This window comes from Diprion similis, chromosome 6, assembly GCF_021155765.1.
Source record: "Diprion similis isolate iyDipSimi1 chromosome 6, iyDipSimi1.1, whole genome shotgun sequence".
NCBI classification, from domain to species: domain Eukaryota; kingdom Metazoa; phylum Arthropoda; class Insecta; order Hymenoptera; family Diprionidae; genus Diprion; species Diprion similis.
The window spans coordinates 8,084,817-8,103,458 of NC_060110.1; the positions used below are offsets into that span (position 1 = coordinate 8,084,817).

Consider the following 18,642-nt stretch of genomic DNA (forward strand, 5'->3'; position numbering starts at 1 on the left):
CCCACTGGTTGAACAACATTGAAACGATAGGAAATATTCTCTCAGCAAGTTTTTCCAACTAATCGTGATAGCTGTTTTCATTATTCGCTGGATTAATCTTTTCTTTTCTTTCCATTGAAATAACCGGCTGAGAATTATAACGCTATCGAAACCAGTGTGGCATATCTATAGATGATAGATGGTATTCATCCAGAATTCAAAATAAATGAGTTTCATTTTTTTTTTGGCAGCAATGTAGTAATGAAGTATATACTACTTATCAGTATCTTAGTATCTTAGTATGTCGTGGGAGGTGGGATGATCGGTGTGCCGAAAAGAACCTTTTAGAAAAAGAAGTAAAAAAACTAAAAATAATTTTGTTTTCACCTTAACTGTTGGGCAAAGTCATTTTCACAGTTTGTCAGTCCCTGGAAAACATTAATTTTTGTAAAAATATAAACCTAATCCGCGCTGAGGCAGTTAACAGAAAAATCATCCTGTTAAGATTCTCGAGTGGTAAAAAAAAATGTATGCGGCAAGCCATGTATTTATTGCTTGAACGTATATTTTCGGTATTTCTTCCGTTCGTCGAGCAAAAGCTACCGTACCTACTTCATTGTCGGAACGGAAATTGTCATAAATGTTTAATAATTTAAAATTATAAACTACAAAGCAATTCGACTGTTACACTCCTCCCAGGATGTCCCGGTCAGTAGATTGCAAACCCTAAAAGTATGATAATGCTTAATTCTTGAATTAACCAACATTACACTGTTCATGGATCGGTCTTATTAGATGTCCTGTTAGTTTTTTTATTGCAAATTTCTACCAATAAAGCACTGATATATATTGTAATAATATTTTTTATTTCTTCCAACTTTCAACGCTAAATTTACATCTGCATTTTAATACCTTTACAGTTCCAATGGAAGATCCTTTATTGCGATAAAACTTACGTCAAATGTGGTTGCACTTATTGTCTAATTAGCTTAATTTTACCACTTACTATTTAAATCAACCAGCAATCATCTAATAAAATAGTTTTTAGTAAATTCAATCGTGCTTTATTACATGCATAGTTTTACTTGTAAGATGGGAAACGCAACGCGCGTGTCATCCGAATTGAATGTAGAACAGGATAAATGATCAATTTCAAATTAGACTGCGCTCACAATCAGTCAGGTGAACCAAGCGTGGCACATTGGAGCACGCACGTGTCGACCATGTGTCATTCGTACTTTGTCGATCTGTCCGCATGACGGAATTACGGTTTGTTTTTGTTCTCGCTGATTCGCGCTCGAGGCTTTTGCTTGTGATTCGTGCACGCCTTTGAGAGCCAAACCCACGTGCTCATGGCATGGACTTACTTGTAGTCGGCGGCGTGGGGATAGCTGGGAAAATGCCGTAGTCTGTAACCAATTGCTACGTATATAGCGCTGGATCAACGTGCATGAGTTCCGCTGAGAGTGAGAACAGTTTGTGAAATGAAAAAAGTGACAATGATCATTACCCATTATTTTTGCAAATGATTGGAACGGCAATCATTATTGGTAGTTCTGCAGAATGATGAGCAAACCAATACGCCATACTTGCAATAATTATTATTTGCTTAAGGTGCGATGTTTAGAATTTTGTTCAAGTCAGCCCCGTTTTATACTTGAAATTAGACTTACTTAGCCATGCAGTATTGTCGTATAGTCAAGGTCTTATAGGCGACTGTAATCAATCGTAACGTGATACATTGGAGATGATTTTCAATAAACAATTATACCTACTTGCTTACATAAGATATCAGACGTGCATTTACCACCTGCATGCGGTTGGTGTAGTAAAATTCGCTTTGATCTGGCAAAAACCGCTATTTAGGTACACTATACTGGCTATATCGTGTTATACTTGACATAATAGTCTTGTTTTTAAACAGAGTAGTTATGATTGATTGCTCGTCAATGCAATCTTTCCAATCCTCCATTATGGAGAAAGTCGAAAGTTGAAAAAAGAATTCTATGTTCAGCTAAAGTATTTCAGGATTTGATTTTGTGCGGCCTTTAATGCATTTTCATGCAGGATTTGCGCTCATTTTTTATTGTGAGTATGTAAATTGAAATAGCGATGGTAAATATGGTCGAGAAATGCATTATTTCATGTAAAAACATCACTTATGATGCTTGGACAATGATTTAACAATGGAGCTACGTTATCGGAGGGTGGAACTTTTCAACTGATAGGCTTATTGGTTTTCAGTCATACGTGGTCGTAATCTGTATCATAAAACTGTGCGATTCCTATTGTTTTCAAATTAGAAAAAGGCTGTCGGAACGTTTATTACACTTCACGCAGCATTAGAGCAAACTATAATCAATCATCTTTATTAGATACCTTTTTTTAGTGAAAATCTACCTTTTCAAAGGTACTTAAGGTATGAAAATAATTCTCAATTCACTGGTTGACAACTTCCTTCAATTGCATTTTTCCCGGTAAAATCAATGTGTTACTTGCGTTGGTGCTTTATCTGCAAACAAGCAACGAAGACATCAAAGACACAAAATACCTAATACCTATAAGCGTGTAAGCCTCCTGTTCCTCTGCGAATTCCAAGACTAGAGAACGTTGTATATACAGTGAAGATTAGCATCCGTTAATGCCATGTGCCATTAACATGTGACAACCGCTTCCCACTTAAGGAAATTCAGGTTTTACCGAAATTTTTCTTTCTCAATAAACTAATCAAACTCACCGCGGAGCGACGTTAGTTCTTAAAATTGGGGACCAGAGCTTCTTTCCAATTTTTATCCTACTGTGATGCTACTAGGACGAAAATCTAATAAAACGAAGTCGGGTTTCTAACTAGCGTACCCTTAAACTGTACGGAGTATGCAAAATATTACAAACCAAGATTTAGTTTGTTTTAGCGATATTCGAACGCATGCCAAAACCGCGTTTTATTAGATCTGATTTTGATCATTGGCAAGCATCAACTGCGTGTAATTGTCTATTGATACTAATTGATGGTACAGATTATAGTGAGGTTGGTTATGGCATTCCGTTCGTATGTGTAAAACAGGTCGCATATTCCATTGGCCGACGTTTTGAACAGAACCGTGCGGTAGTAGCGGAGTTTTAAATTAACTCGATTGCATGAAGCAATCAAACAATTGTCGGATAGGTCATACGGTGAGTGGAATATTTCGATTCTTCTGGTCTTCAACAGATTCGAGTTTAAAACAGTTGAGACTTGACCAGTTGGCTCATTATCGTCATCCGGTAACAAACTGCTATGATATCTTCAGTGAATCCCCGAAAAACCCATACGCCTTTGGGCCTGATGTGATGAAACCCAGCATATCATGCATTTCCAAAAGACGATTGATGGATATCAATCGATTTTACTCGTGGCTTTTATCATACCAGCAAATCATCTTTTGTTTCAGGGCCCAGGCGGTCCAGGATCAGGACCACAACAAGGTCCAGGTACGCCAATGGGGCCTGGTGGTCCAGGACAAATGGGTCCAAACGGTCCGCAGGGTGGACCTCACATGGGCCAAGGCGGTCCAGTGCAAATGGGACCTGGTGGGCCCGGCGGAATGGGTCCGGGAGGTCCAGGCTTAATGGGTCCAGGTGGGCCTGGTCAAATGGGACCTGGAGGCCCAGGACCGATGGGCCCTGGTGGGCCTGGACAGATGGGTCCTGGAGGACCGGGAGGTCAAATGGGTCCTGGGGTATCGAGTCAAATGGGACCCGGAGGACCGGGTACTCAAATGGGCCCTGGTGGGCCAGGACAAATGGGCCCTGGAGGCCCAGGTCAGATGGGCCCAGGAGGAGGACCTGGACAGCATGGACCTGGAGGTCCCGGACCGCAAATGGGACCTGGTGGTCTAGGTCAACAGATGGGCCCTGGGGGGCCCGGGCAACAAATGGGACCTGGAGGACCTGGCCAACAAATGGGCCCGGGTGGACCAGGTCAACAGATGGGTCCAGGAGGGCCGGGGCAACAAATGGTGTCTGGAAATCCGGGTCAACAAATGGGACCGGGAGGACCCGGTCAGCAGATGACCCCTGCAGGCCCTGGTCAGCAAATGGGCCCAGGTGGGCCTGTCCAACAGATGGTACCTGGAGGACCTGGACAAATGGGCCCTGGTGGGCCTGGACAGCAAATGGGACCTGGTGGGCCTGGTGGACCTGGACAACAGATGGGACCAGGTGGGCTCAACCAAATGGGTCCTGGCGGTCCTAATCAAATGGGTCCTGGCGGTCCTAATCAAATGGGCCCTGGTGGTCCTAATCAAATGGGTCCTGGTGGACCTGGACAGCAAATGGGTACAAGTGGTCCTCAGGGTGGACCCCATATGGGACCTGGAGGTCCTGGACAGATGGGACCAGGCAGCGGACAAGGAGCGCCACAGGGTGGACCACATATAGGACAAGGTGCCCCACAGAGTGGACCACATATAGGACAAGGTGTGTACTTGGTCACACTTCAAAATTGGTCACATGTGGCTACAGTTATGTAGCAACTGTGAGTTATACCTACTAGGTATTGTCCAGTGAAACAAGAATGGAAACGATTATATCGTATAGCATTCACATGGCATGAAACTGATGCCATCGAAAATCAGCCTTGTAGAATTTTATTTTACTTGTGCATTTGCTGTAATGCTACTCTATGGAGTAGTAAGAATTTACGTCCAGACGTCGTCCTGTTTTTGGTATTGTTTCAATTTAGGGATGAGAAGAATCGACAAATCTAACAAGTAACAGAAGTAAAATATGCAATCTCTTAACTGTCCTTTTCAGGCCCTTAGTGTACGACTTCTGGCTAACAAACTGAAATTATTTTGTTCTATGATGAAGATAAATGGAATATCATTGAGAAAAATGGTTCTTGGATTTCGTCAGAGAAGATTAAATACTGAAAATTGAATTCTATAGTGAAAATCGTATCATTTGATTTCAGCCAACTTATTACCATTTCATTTATGTTCCTAAATTCATGGATGGTTTCATTTTCTGAATTATCATCATGTCTCGTAGGACAAATGGGGCCTGGTGGGCCACAAGGGGGTTCTCAAATCGGGCCAGGTGGTCCTAGTCATATGAGCGGCCCTCCAGGGTCATCGCACATGGGTCCCACTGGACCCGGCAGTCATATTGGTCCAGGTGGACCAGGACAAATGACTTCAAGCAGTGGACACTCAATGGGACCTGGTGGTCCTAGCCAAATGGGACCTGGAGGACCAAATCAAATGGGTCCTAGTGGTCCAAGCTCAATACCCGGAGGACCAAGTCCCATGGGACCAGGAGGACAGGGATCACAGATAGGACAAAACCCTCCTGGATCTATGGGACCAAGCAGTCAGAGTCAAAGCCAAATGGGCCCAAGTGGACCAGGACAATTGGGACCTACAGGTCCTGGGCAAATGGGTCCGAGTGGTCCAGTCAATCAGCTGAATCAGCCAGCATCAGGACAGATGGGACTTGGCGGACCTGGAGGGCCCCCTGTTCCAGGTAGTACATCAGGACCCGTACAAGAGAACTTGAATGCCTTACAGAGGGCGATTGATTCCATGGAAGAAAAAGGACTTCAGGAAGACCCACGTTATTCGCAGCTACTTGCGCTGAGAGCTCGTCAAGGCAATAGTATGGGCGAAAAACAGGCTTTCAGTACCCAACAATTGCAACAACTTCGGTAATTAGTTTTCGCCTAATGTATTAATAAAGGTAAATGTTTTTTGCATAATTTACTTCTATAAAAATTAATGATTTTGTTGTTTTTTTCTGTAGCGTTCAAATTATGGCCTACAGATTATTAGCACGGAATCAACCTTTGTCTCAACAATTAGCACTCGCTGTTCAAGGTAGGTTGATAGTAAATCGGTGTTCGTATGATTATTTTGCTTGTGTAATTCTGGGTGACTACTCTAACTTTTGATTCACTTTTCAATTAGAACGGTTTGTCACAATATTCACCTTGATCCTTTAGTATGTTATATTGTACAGAAGTTTTCTAATTATATAATTTGCATAAAACTTGGCCTTATTCTATTCGCATATTTTGATAATAATACATCCCGCCATAATATTTTGCAACGAATCACACTGAGGTAGAGAAAATAAAAGATTTATGTGTTCAATATGGGTGTCATACGTAGATGTAACGAATTTTCTATTCTGTCTATTTTAATTTTCATTTCATGGTGGCTTTCACATTAATGTTTTTACCAACAAATTGAAATTTTCATGGTCGAAGATAAATATTGCGACATTTCTTTTCTATAGATACTTGTTTGTTCCGCTTTATCAGTATAAATTTCTTGCGCATGATTTTAATTTATGGATCTCATTTTCCTAATTACGTGTATCTGTAGTTGATTCCCATGTGTCCAGATACGACTTGTAAAAGTAGTAAAACTTGTCAGTAAATGGCATGGTATTATATCACCTGTTGCCTGTTACCACAACTTTGATTTCTAATTTATATTCAAATATTCCCCAGTTTAAAAATAACATTAGCGATTTTGTAAAATATATCTCAACAAATCCAATAAAAAGTATAAGGATCAATAAAATACATCGACTGATTTAGTGAAATTTTTGATGCTTGGTATGAGTAAAAAATTGTACAAAAGTAGAGTAGAGTGATCCCGGGGCAGTTCTTGATTCGAATCGGAATTAAATAGGCGGAGCTCCTCCTCCAGGTATTGGCCAACGCCCAGTTGATCAAACCCAAGGTCCTGTCACGCCGGGTCCCACCCCGCAAATGGCTGGCCCTCCTGTTGTTGGACCCACTGGTCCCCCCAGACCTGGACCACAAACACCACAGCAACAGCAACCTCAACAACCCGGCACCAAGACTAACAGAGTTACGAGCATAGCAAAACCAGCTGGACTTGATCCTCTGTTGATATTGCAAGAGCGTGAGAATAGGTATTCAGTTTTCATCTTTTGAAATATAATGGAGCAAAATATTTTTCCCGTAAATACACATCACATTGGCTTACATATTTTAAGAGGTAATAGTGATATTAGAAGATCTAAAATGTCTGAAAATGTTTGTGTGGTGTAACAGGAATTCTGATTTGCAAATTGATTTTATAGAGTTGCTGCGCGTATCAGTCTTCGGATGGAACAACTCAGCAATCTACCGACTAATATGCCAGAAGATCTTCGTCTTCAAGCACAAATTGAATTGAGAGCTTTGCGCGTTCTCAATTTCCAACGTCAGCTTAGATCCGAGGTAAGTTACATGACTTAACAATCACATTTCATTACTTGGCCATAGATCTATTCTAGTTGCTAAGACCTTTCGAATTTTCAATTTTAACTAGTGATGTTTTTTATATCGTTTAGGAATTTGATATAAAGTAATTGTAAACAAATTCTGCAAGAGAAACAGGGTTCAACGTTGCTAATATCAGATTGTTTAATCCTACTATGCATAATATTTTACAGATAATAGCTTGTACGCGTAAAGATACTACTTTGGAAACAGCGGTAAATGTTAAGGCCTACAAAAGAACGAAACGACAGGGCTTGCGGGAAGCTAGAGCTACGGAAAAGTTGGAAAAGCAACAGAAGTTGGAAGCTGAGCGTAAGCGCAGACAGAAACATCAGGTATGTGAATGAATATATAAATGATATTCATTAAATAATTTTAATAATCGACAATTAGTTACATACACCAAAGTACTTTATGTTCCTACATTAAAAATGGTTGATGCTTGTTGTTGGAAGAATATTAACATTCTAAAAATGTAATATCGAAAATATTTTATACAGTACTGATATTTAGTGGTAATCTATGATATACACGATGACTGACAGTGTTCTGGAAATCATTCATTTGTTTAGGAATTTTTGAGCTCTGTGCTCCAGCATGGCAAGGACTTTAAGGAATTCCATCGCAATAATGTCGCAAAATTGGCACGTTTGAACAAAGCTGTACTGAATCATCATGCCAACGCCGAGCGAGAGCAAAAGAAGGAACAAGAACGTATCGAAAAGGAACGTATGCGCCGTTTAATGGCCGAGGATGAAGAAGGTTACAGAAAATTGATCGATCAGAAAAAAGACAAACGTTTAGCATTCTTGCTTTCGCAAACCGATGAATATATTGGAAACCTTACCGAAATGGTTAAGCAACATAAAATGGAACAAAAAAGAAAACAAGTTGAAGAACAAAAGCGTAAAAAGGTATAGTGTTGAGTTTGTGTATGCCTAAATAGTTAGATATCTGTAAACGATGAGAAATTCTTTATTGTGTTTCTGGCTGATATTTTTATTTCCGTGGGCTAGAAGAAAAAGAAGCTACAAGAAAGTGAAGGCGGTGAAGATGGTAATGGGAACGGTGACAGACGTGTATCAGTTACCGAAACTTCTACTGGCCGTAAATTGACTGGCGAAGATGCACCGCCCTTGAGTCAGCTGCCAGCATTTTTAGAATCTCATCCTGGATGGGAAGTATTAGATTCTGAAAGTGAAGAGGAAGATAGTGAAGATGAGGAAAACGAGGGCAAGTTTGAGTGTATGTTTGCGCTGTTTGCTACTTATCATCAAAATTATTATTATAAAGACAGTATAATAATATATTACCGTTGACATACACTATTCTTCAGAGATGAATACTATTCTAATTTATTTACAGTCTGTGGTATGAGTTATTGTTAAACTTCCGGAAAATCTATCAATCGGCAAATAGTTTTATTATTCATTGTATTTTTTGAAATAATTTAGGAAAGTATTGATTGCAGCAATTAGTCTTATATTTTTGATTCGGAGGAAACCAAGTTTTTTTTTTCCATATTGTGGAGGTTGATATCTCAGTAATTATTTGCTACGCTTGATATATATTTTTTCTAAACTGATAATCTCAAGTTCTTCAAATGTTAAAGTTTCATAACTGGATCTTGCTCACTTAGGTAAAGATAAATATAAAGGAGATTCCGAGGATGATAAAGTTAAGAAAACGCTTCATAAAGCTAAGGTCGAAGATGACGAATACAAAACTGAGGAACAAACTTACTACAGTATAGCCCATACTGTACATGAAGTTGTGACTGAACAAGCTTCTATCATGGTTAACGGAAAGTTGAAAGAATATCAAATAAAGGTATGCAATTTCAGTATTTTATAGACACTTACTTTTCATTCTTCTTCGTAGAACGACTAATTCATTGCTTACAAACTGCGAGATTACAAAAAAAAGTATAAAATAGATCATTCAAATGAACTCTTTATTATTGTTAGGGTTTGGAGTGGTTGGTATCTTTGTTCAATAACAATCTAAATGGGATTTTGGCCGATGAGATGGGTTTGGGTAAAACTATTCAGACAATCGCCCTGGTCACGCACCTTATGGAAAAGAAAAAAGTCAATGGCCCCTTCTTGATCATTGTTCCTCTATCGTAAGTATTCTTTAAACAACATATTGTATCAATTGTCATGTAGCGATAGAACGGTAAAACTGTGATTCAAAGTGTTCAGTGATCTTAGAAATCGAGATTCCGGAACCTATTGTGAAATATCATTCAAAATATATTTCAATTTAGTTTTTCGTTTCTTTATTTATTACGGTTTTCACTGACGATGCGTCTACGTGGACTCGGAAATTCATGGTTCATATCTTTATTCAAGTATATTGATAACAAAACGTATTGTATACCACCTGCAATGTGTCCTATTTCATTCTCAAAATATTATATTGCTAGAACAGCTCTTGCCTCGTAAATGTAAATTTCACTGAACACTCTGTAATTATACACATGACAAGGAGAGCCAAATGATTTGAAATAAAAGATTAACAAAATTTATTCTAGGACATTGTCCAATTGGGTGTTGGAATTTGAAAAATGGGCACCTAGCGTGGTAGTGGTTTCTTATAAAGGCTCTCCTGCTGGTCGTAGAGCTATACAATCACAAATGAGAGCAACCAAGTTTAATGTTCTCTTGACTACCTACGAGTATGTTATCAAAGACAAAGGTGTTCTAGCTAAGCTGCAATGGAAGTACATGATTATTGACGAAGGTCATAGAATGAAGAATCATCATTGCAAACTGACACAAGTACTGAACACTCATTACCTCGCGCCACATCGTTTGTTGCTAACTGGTACCCCATTGCAAAATAAACTCCCAGAATTGTGGGCGTTACTGAACTTTTTACTACCGTCGATTTTCAAATCTTGTAGCACATTTGAACAATGGTTCAACGCGCCTTTTGCTACAACTGGTGAAAAAGTGAGTTTAATGTTACTTTGTGTCTATGTTCACCTTGTAAAATCGATAAATTAATGCCATTGAGATTTTTTTTTATCACGTTACAATTGATTATTCTTCGCTTTTAGGTTGAACTGAACGAAGAAGAAACTATCTTGATCATTCGTCGTTTACACAAAGTATTGCGTCCGTTCTTGCTTCGTCGTCTAAAGAAGGAAGTCGAATCCCAATTGCCAGATAAGGTTGAATACATCATCAAGTGCGATATGTCAGGCCTACAGAAGGTGCTTTACAAGTAAGTATTCAAATACTATTTCAACCGTATCAAGTTTTCTTAGCTGCTGTATTGAAAATACGCTCACACTTTTTATTCTTTCACCTTACCAAACGATCGAATAATGCTAGAGTCGTTCATTCCTCTATTCTAATTGCTCATTATTTGGTAACAGACACATGCAGAGCAAGGGGGTGTTACTGACAGATGGCTCCGAGAAAGGCAAGCAAGGCAAGGGTGGCGCTAAGGCTCTCATGAATACAATTGTGCAATTGAGGAAATTATGCAATCATCCATTCATGTTCCAAGCCATAGAAGAAAAGTATTGCGAACATGTCGGAATTCAAGGATCTACCGTGGTTACTGGGTAACATATTATTTTGGAGTTATCAAGCATAAATATAGTTTTTGTGTATTCAAAGTTGATGAATAATATTAAAGTAATATTTCATTTCCACAATTGAAATATCAGACGACAGTGAATATGTTTCATCATTCTTTGCAGTCCGGATCTGTATCGAGCGTCCGGAAAGTTCGAGCTGCTAGATCGCATTCTTCCCAAATTGAAGGCCACGGATCACAGAGTATTGCTTTTCTGCCAAATGACACAATTAATGACAATTATGGAGGATTATTTGGGCTGGAGAGGTTTCATGTACCTACGTCTCGATGGTACTACCAAAGCTGAAGACCGAGGGGATTTGCTAAAGAAATTCAACGATCCTGGATCCGAATATTTTCTCTTTCTCCTATCAACTAGAGCTGGAGGTCTTGGTCTTAATCTGCAGGCCGCAGACACCGTGATCATATTCGATTCTGACTGGAATCCTCATCAGGTAAAAATTTTAATAAAATTGTCTCGGTTGACTCTAACGTGGGGTTAAATTTCTTCAGGATTTGCAAGCTCAAGACAGAGCTCATAGAATTGGTCAAAAGAACGAGGTTCGCGTACTACGTTTAATGACCGTCAACTCTGTCGAGGAACGAATATTGGCTGCTGCCAGGTACAAATTGAACATGGACGAAAAAGTCATTCAGGCTGGAATGTTTGATCAGAAGTCCACAGGGTCAGAACGACAACAATTCCTCCAGAGTATATTGCATCAAGATGACGCTGATGATGAGGTAAGATTCATACAATCATTATTTACTGGGTATCCAAGGGTTCAATAATAGTGAAAATATTCTGCTACTTTATTGGAAAACTTACAATCCGGGTATTTTGTATGTTCCGAAAATTTAGGAGGAAAATGAAGTGCCAGATGATGAAACGGTGAATCAAATGATAGCACGTTCGGAAGGAGAGTTTGAGAAATTCCAAAAACTTGACTTAGAACGAAGAAGAGAAGAAGCAAAATTAGGGCCCAACCGCAAATCACGTCTATTGGAAGAAGCAGAGCTGCCTGACTGGCTAGTCAAAGACGATGACGAGGTGGAAAGGTGGACTTACGAAGAGGACGAAGAAAGATTTTTAGGCAGAGGTTCTCGTCAGCGTAAAGAGGTTGATTACACTGATAGTTTAACAGAAAAAGAATGGTTGAAAGCTATCGATGATGACGGTAATGAGTTCGAAGAAGAAGAAGAAGATGATAAGAAGAAAAAGAAGACCCGCAAACGTAGGAAAAAAGGTGAAGAAGATGACGAACCGATAATGAAAAAACGGCGTGGTGGTAGCTCTGGTACATCTGTTGACCCGAAATTAAAACGCAGTATGAAAAAATTGATCGCTGTTGTTGTCAATTATACTGATAGTACAAACGGCCGATTATTGAGCGAACCTTTTATGAAATTACCTTCAAGACGTGAATTACCTGATTACTACGAAATAATAAGAAAGCCTTTAACAATAAATAAACTGCGGCAAAAAATCGATGAGGGAAAAGTGAGTTTCTATAACATTTAATAATTTTTTGAAGAAATGAAATACATTCGTATCAAGAAGCAAAATGATCTACTCAAGTGAACATACATTTTACATAATTTAAATTAAACATTAATATTTTTTTGTTTTCTAGTATTCCGACTTTGATGATCTCGAAAAAGACTTCATGCAGTTATGTAAAAATGCCCAAATATATAACGAAGAGGCATCACTCATTCACGAGGATTCAATAGTTTTACAATCTGTTTTTACAAATGCAAGACAGAGAATAGAAGCTGAGGGTGACAATTCCGATGGAGATGATAAAGGTTTGATTTAGTTATTATTTATAATTAAAAATAAATAATTATAACATAATTTGAATATTTTTAATCATGACAATGATATCGTTTCATTAAATTTGTAAGCAGTTCATCGAGACATGACCAACAATTACTTGCGAGCAAATCAGAGACGTGTGATTTTAGGTTCACGTTTCTTTCTCTTCCATTTTTTAAAATGAAGATTTGTTCGAAAATTATTGCAGGTGATGGGGATGACGGTTCAGACGGCGATTCAAGCGTAAAAATGAAGATAAAATTCAAAGGTAAGAAAAGTGGGGAGAATCGTGGGGGACGTAGAAAAAGAGTGACGAGAAAATATATCTCGGATGATGATGAGGATGGTGAGGATAACTGAATAGTGTAGTAAATTATTTTTGATAATTTCTAAACAATTCCAATAGCATCTTGATAACCGTTACTATTACTATTAAAAAAAACATAGAATTTAATAGGCCTGTGAATAAATATGCATTATACACAGCAGCTGCGGATATCCAAAAGTTGGACAAAAAAACTACTTATAATTTCTTGAGATAGAAAATCATTCACAGCTAGCTGGTACGATGTGTCAATCGCAAGTTCGTGTTTCGGTATAAATGGTAGCATGTCTCAAAAATACGAATGATCTACACTTCATGCAATTATAACAATCCATATGCCTCTTCTGACTGATGGTAACAATTTCATTCAGCTAAAACATTCTTATACTCAATTTGATGTTACGCTCGAATATTTACACATGATTTTCAGTTAAACTTTGTACAGTGGAAGCCAGTAGTTGAGAAATACAAATTTGAATATAGATAATGTAGTGGTAACTGATGATTGAGGTATTTGATAATCATGCCTTTCAATTATCTCTCACAAGACAATTATAGTGTAATGGCGTTGACCTTTTCTTGGCGCACGTCAGGTGAAATATGGAATGAAAAATGTTTCTCCCTTGATGACTCAGAAACAGAATGTGAATCTGGCGTTTCACGAGCCCATTTTGATATCTTTTATCAATCAATGGCTTTTTTCTTACCAATCATTACCCTTCAATTACTTGTTATATTCGGCGGTGTCATGATGCTTCTCTACTTATAGTTCTCAATCAATATTAATTACGTCCACATATAACAGTTTCGTTTATATCATAATTGAAATACATCATTTTATTATCACAAACAGATGATTGTACAGTCGCGTAATATCGCAATCAATTTACCATGAGCGTGCTCTGATGCTGGATTTTATTCTAAAAGAAAAGAAAACATTATTTGAAGATCAATAACTTCAATGGGTTAGATATAAGACCCTTATCTTATAATCAAGTCGTTAATGAATTCAGTTCAATTATCTATTTATATGCGATTATAATCAATGAACATCAACTGCTTGATCGAATGAGGATTAGGGACTAAAGAAAGGATTGAACTCACGACATTTGATCGATATGCATTCGTTCGTATGTTCCTTCTTTTGAAAAATGTTATTCCTATTTTTGTCGATAAATTTTTCTTTAATGTGTGTTGTTTCTACCAATCAAAACAAGAGTACCTATTTCAGTATACATATGTATACTGAATATCGAAACAACAGTATCCATTTCAGTATACATGTGATGGCGATCCGTGAATGGGCTCTGCATTAATGAAATGTTTTTTTAGGTCTTCTTTGAATAGTAGGCTAAATAAAAATGTGGGAATTTAGTATTAATTATGATACATAATACGGTTTAACTCAAGCTGCGTATTTCTTATTTAATAATTAAGATCATTTAGAATAATAAATCATTATAGCAATCGTATTGTAGCTTACATAGAAGAACAAAGCAAATATAAAACAGAAAAACGTGATCCAAAAGAGTTATTGAATTTTGGATACATACGCGATCTTTTCCACCGCCGATGCTGCAGTATTTTTAATTATTAATTATAATACACTTGTACCTACCGTATGACAGGTAAGTGTAATTGCAAAATATTCAAACTTCACTCGACCAATTTTTCTATCCATCAATTATATCATTTACAACACGTTGCTATAACTTTGGCAAATAACAATACGTTGCCCTCTCCAACTATAGTAACTCTTTTCCTTAGTTGTATACTCGCAACATAATGCAATAGTTATAAATAGTTACGTTAAAATAATATAAAAACTTTCTCACGCGATCGATTGAATATTAATTATCTTTTGGAATCATTCGTAAAGTATGAAGTAAAAATAGTAAACCTAAAGATATTGCAGAATGTTATACTCACAGGGTTTAAATTTTCAGAAATTTCAAAACGCAGCACATTTTGATATCACACGATGTTAAACTTGGATGCGAATTTTTTAAATCGTGGTTTTACAATTTCTCAGATAATCAATATAGACCTGACAGAAGCTTCACTTTCGCCGAGCAATCATGAAATTACGGAATCTCTTGTCAGGATTTGATTGCATACATTCTCGTTGCGTAATGATATCAAATTACACTAAATCACGACGTAATATACATGCGGTCTTGGTCCCTCTGCGTCTGCAATGGACGGAAATGTTCAAATTACCATAGTGAAGAACCTGTAAACTGTGTACGAAACTATTTTTAACTATTTCAAAGCCCAATTTAACTTTTCGTAATAAGTTGCGAATGCTATAGTCGCCTCACTGTAGATAACTTGTATTTGCACACGTATCTAGAACACGTATGCATGTATGTGCAACTAATTGTAAGTTGATTCTACTGTGATCAGAAGGGGAAAACACGTTTTAATGAATTTTACTTAGTCCCTTGATTGTTACGCTAACCATACGCACATATGTGAACACGTAATCGATCTTGCTAAAAAATTATCGTTTCGATCATTGAGAGAGGTGTAAGTGTAATTTTCTTGATTCCGGAATAACCTGCTGCTCTTTTCGGTTATAGGTGTACTAGAGTATTTCACATTAAATTTTTTTTTATTTATTTAAGGGCGCATACATAAAATACTTGCTCCTAGTATAGAAAGAAACCTCTGAAAAACTGAGCACTAGCAACACAGTTTTACGGTGTGCGAAACGGTTTTTCTAAAAAAAAAAAAGTGGATAATCAATAGTAACACCCCTTTAATACGTATTATCTATTCTACATTTTGCAAAAAATGCATTACCGCACAAAAAGATTATCTTAAGCGTATGACAGAAAAATGTTGATACCGAAAGGTCCGAAATTTTTTTTCATATTTTCGTTTTTCTAATATTATTTCTTTTATATTTTACAAAGAAAAGCATTTCTCTGTAATGTGCTTTAATAATCTTTTGAGCTATGATGCATTTTTTTGCAAAATATAAGAGAAATACTAATTCTCTCTTTTTCAGAGACTTCAGTGCTCAGTCTTTTTGTGGTTTCTTTATAGACCAGAAGCAAGCATTTTTTGTATTGCCTTTAGGAAAATCGAAAAAAATGTCCAAATGTGAAACACCTTAAGGTATACGTAAGAAAACCGACTAACAATAAGCGTGACAAGTTTGTTTGTTAATGAAGAAACGACAAAAGATACTGTAACATCTTTTCACGTAGTGGATTTGATAAGTTTAAATTGAACTTGATGTCTTGGTTGAATTATTCTGTACGAGGTATATGAATAATCCTAACTTGTTCGCAATGTATGTAAAAGCGTGACATCATGAAAGGGTTGAGTAGCTCTGAGCACGTATCCTATAATCTCGCATTCATTTGGAGACGGATCCCTTCGATTAATCTCGACGTAAATTTTGCCCCAGAACTTTGAACGCTGCTTCATGCTTCCATTCGGAAGCGTACAGAACTTGGGGCTTTCCGGGAATCGCGAAGGGCGTCTGCTAACAGCAAAGTTGGCATAGTATTGTTAACGCTATGTATGTATATCTATATGTATATATATATACGTATGTATTTGTGTATAAATTCTATGATTCGGTGACTCCGATCATGGCCAGAGGAAGAACCAGTCAAATAGTGACGCTGAGGCATATGAAAAGTCAAATTTACATATCGACTTGCGTGCTTTTATTGCGAAAAGCACATTTCTTACAATTAATAAATGTTTGCCGATGTCTGATGTACAAAATTTCGCGAGCGAACGAAACGCTTATGAATTTCGACAAACTCATTCATTCACAATTCTTTACAGATCACAGTCTTACACTTCGTTTCGCGTATTCGATCTTCTTGATTTTTTTTTTTAGCGTTTTTCGCAAATATCGCAAGACATTTTCGCTGTAATGAACGAAGGAATACTTATGCACTGAAGAACAGGCACGGAGTTTCGGGTAAATGGACTTTGAAATCAGGGAAATTTCAGGTCATCTTGTACTCCCAATACTGTTGCCACCGTGGAAAAGAGTAACTGCATATTTTATGGGAAAATATGTACTTAATACAAAGAAATAAAAAGAATCGTGTGTTTTATGTAACCTTGGCTTTGATTGTGTATTGCGAAGTCAGAGAAACGCTGTGATTTCGAATTTTCAGACAGGGATGTTTTTACCGCTGAAAGATTTCTCTCATTTGCTCAAAGCTTTATCTGGGTATCAATGCGCGTGTGTAATAATAGGTGTGCAAAAACGGTCTACAAGCAGGCCTGAATTAAGGGCTCACGATACCTAAGGATACTCTACAAAAAAGGCCGAATGTTGGTCCTGTAAGATGGTCCAATAGGTTAAACTTAAAAAGTCGTGACAGAAAATTAAATTGACCAGGGCTAAGGAAAACATTTTTATTGTAATATTTCTCTTATGTAATTAAGTTTGTATAAAATGGTATTGTATAGGGAAACACATTTCGTATTATAATATTGAGTAATTATGTTTCATATTTTTTCTTCTTGCCCTAACGCTGGAAAAATCATCTTTTACATTCTAAAAATCTAAATCACGAGCGATTTCACTCTTTATATTCAACAGAGACAAAGTATGTAGATTTTCCAGTGATACTAGGGAAACAATTAGCGGCTTACGATATTTTGTACACGTGTGTACAAAGTTCTCAAACTTTATGTAGGAAATTCTTTAGAATCGGATCCTTTCATGGTAAAGATTAAGACTTTATATACCTGAATTTTTCAAAATCTAAGTACTGTGTTGAAAAATTTGGTTTTGAAAATTGAAGGGCCGAAAACTTCGAGGGCCTCAGGCTAATCCGGACTTGTCTACAAGTTAGTAAAATTAGCAGTGAAAAGTGGATCGATTGTATGAAAATTGTTAATTTTGCGTACTTCCCATTTTCTCAAGTGTCGAAATTCAAATCTGTCCAGTAATCAGCTCTTGGTGAATTTTTTACTTCTCGAAGTTTGCTTTGCTCCTTGAAAATACGTATATTGTATAATTGAGGGGCTTGCCAATTATTGTGAAATAATCATCTCATTTGAATAACTTTTAATTCTCAGTTTCTCGATTTTCAGAGAACATTGTTCACAACGTTATTACGGTAGATTTTCAAGTTATTCAAACATTGAAACGTGAATGAATGATGTTCAAAGTTTTGATTACAAAACCAACCCTTCGTCATTTGATATTATCAGACACTGACACAACGGTTTAGCCATCACTATGTTAGCTTCTATTCATGTATTAGACAAAAGCACGCTAATTTGACGTTATTTCTTAAATTGAAGCGTTATAACAATTGTTTGTTTTATGATTGTTTCACAGTAGCAAGAATGGAAAGTTAACATTGCTACTCTACATGGAAATCTGGAAAATCTGGAAAATCTGAAATAGTTGAGAATTTTTATTTGATCTTAAGCGGTAACACTACTCCAGGGTTTTTGAAAATTCTGTACTTTTTTTTTTATGCTTAAACAATATTTTAGGGTCATAAAAACAATATCCAGTAGGTCCCATAGTAAAAAGAAATGTTTCAAACGTTCAATTCTTGATTTTGCCACAGTGCTTCGGAGCGTACGGTGAGTGCTCGTAAAACGTTAAAAGCATTTTTCTCGGAAATACTTTTTTCAAACTGGAAGGACAGATTACTT

The 18,642-nt window shown here is 37.3% G+C and overlaps 1 protein-coding gene across 10 annotated transcripts in view; it reads left to right on the plus strand.

The window, feature by feature from the left end:
- LOC124407640 (ATP-dependent helicase brm) overlaps positions 1-18,642 on the plus strand; it is a 63,808-nt gene that overhangs the window by 12,787 nt on the left and 32,379 nt on the right. The window contains exons 3-21 of one of the 10 annotated variants that reach the window (XM_046883967.1): positions 3,411-4,437; positions 5,011-5,665; positions 5,761-5,834; positions 6,657-6,903; positions 7,075-7,213; positions 7,429-7,590; positions 7,828-8,169; positions 8,272-8,500; positions 8,895-9,085; positions 9,223-9,380; positions 9,792-10,212; positions 10,320-10,486; positions 10,641-10,832; positions 10,971-11,301; positions 11,360-11,590; positions 11,709-12,347; positions 12,481-12,655; positions 12,874-12,933; positions 14,267-14,517. In XM_046883967.1, the coding sequence (XP_046739923.1) occupies positions 3,411-4,437; positions 5,011-5,665; positions 5,761-5,834; positions 6,657-6,903; positions 7,075-7,213; positions 7,429-7,590; positions 7,828-8,169; positions 8,272-8,500; positions 8,895-9,085; positions 9,223-9,380; positions 9,792-10,212; positions 10,320-10,486; positions 10,641-10,832; positions 10,971-11,301; positions 11,360-11,590; positions 11,709-12,347; positions 12,481-12,655; positions 12,874-12,933; positions 14,267-14,277 (5,451 nt within the window). In that variant the 3' untranslated portion in view covers positions 14,278-14,517. Of the gene's footprint in view, positions 1-3,212; positions 3,244-3,410; positions 4,438-5,010; positions 5,666-5,760; positions 5,835-6,656; positions 6,904-7,074; positions 7,214-7,428; positions 7,591-7,827; positions 8,170-8,271; positions 8,501-8,894; positions 9,086-9,222; positions 9,381-9,791; positions 10,213-10,319; positions 10,487-10,640; positions 10,833-10,970; positions 11,302-11,359; positions 11,591-11,708; positions 12,348-12,480; positions 12,656-12,873; positions 14,230-14,266; positions 14,518-18,642 lie in introns of those variants that run through there. The other 9 variants (XM_046883965.1, XM_046883963.1, XM_046883968.1 and 6 more) reach the window with 9 other exon arrangements.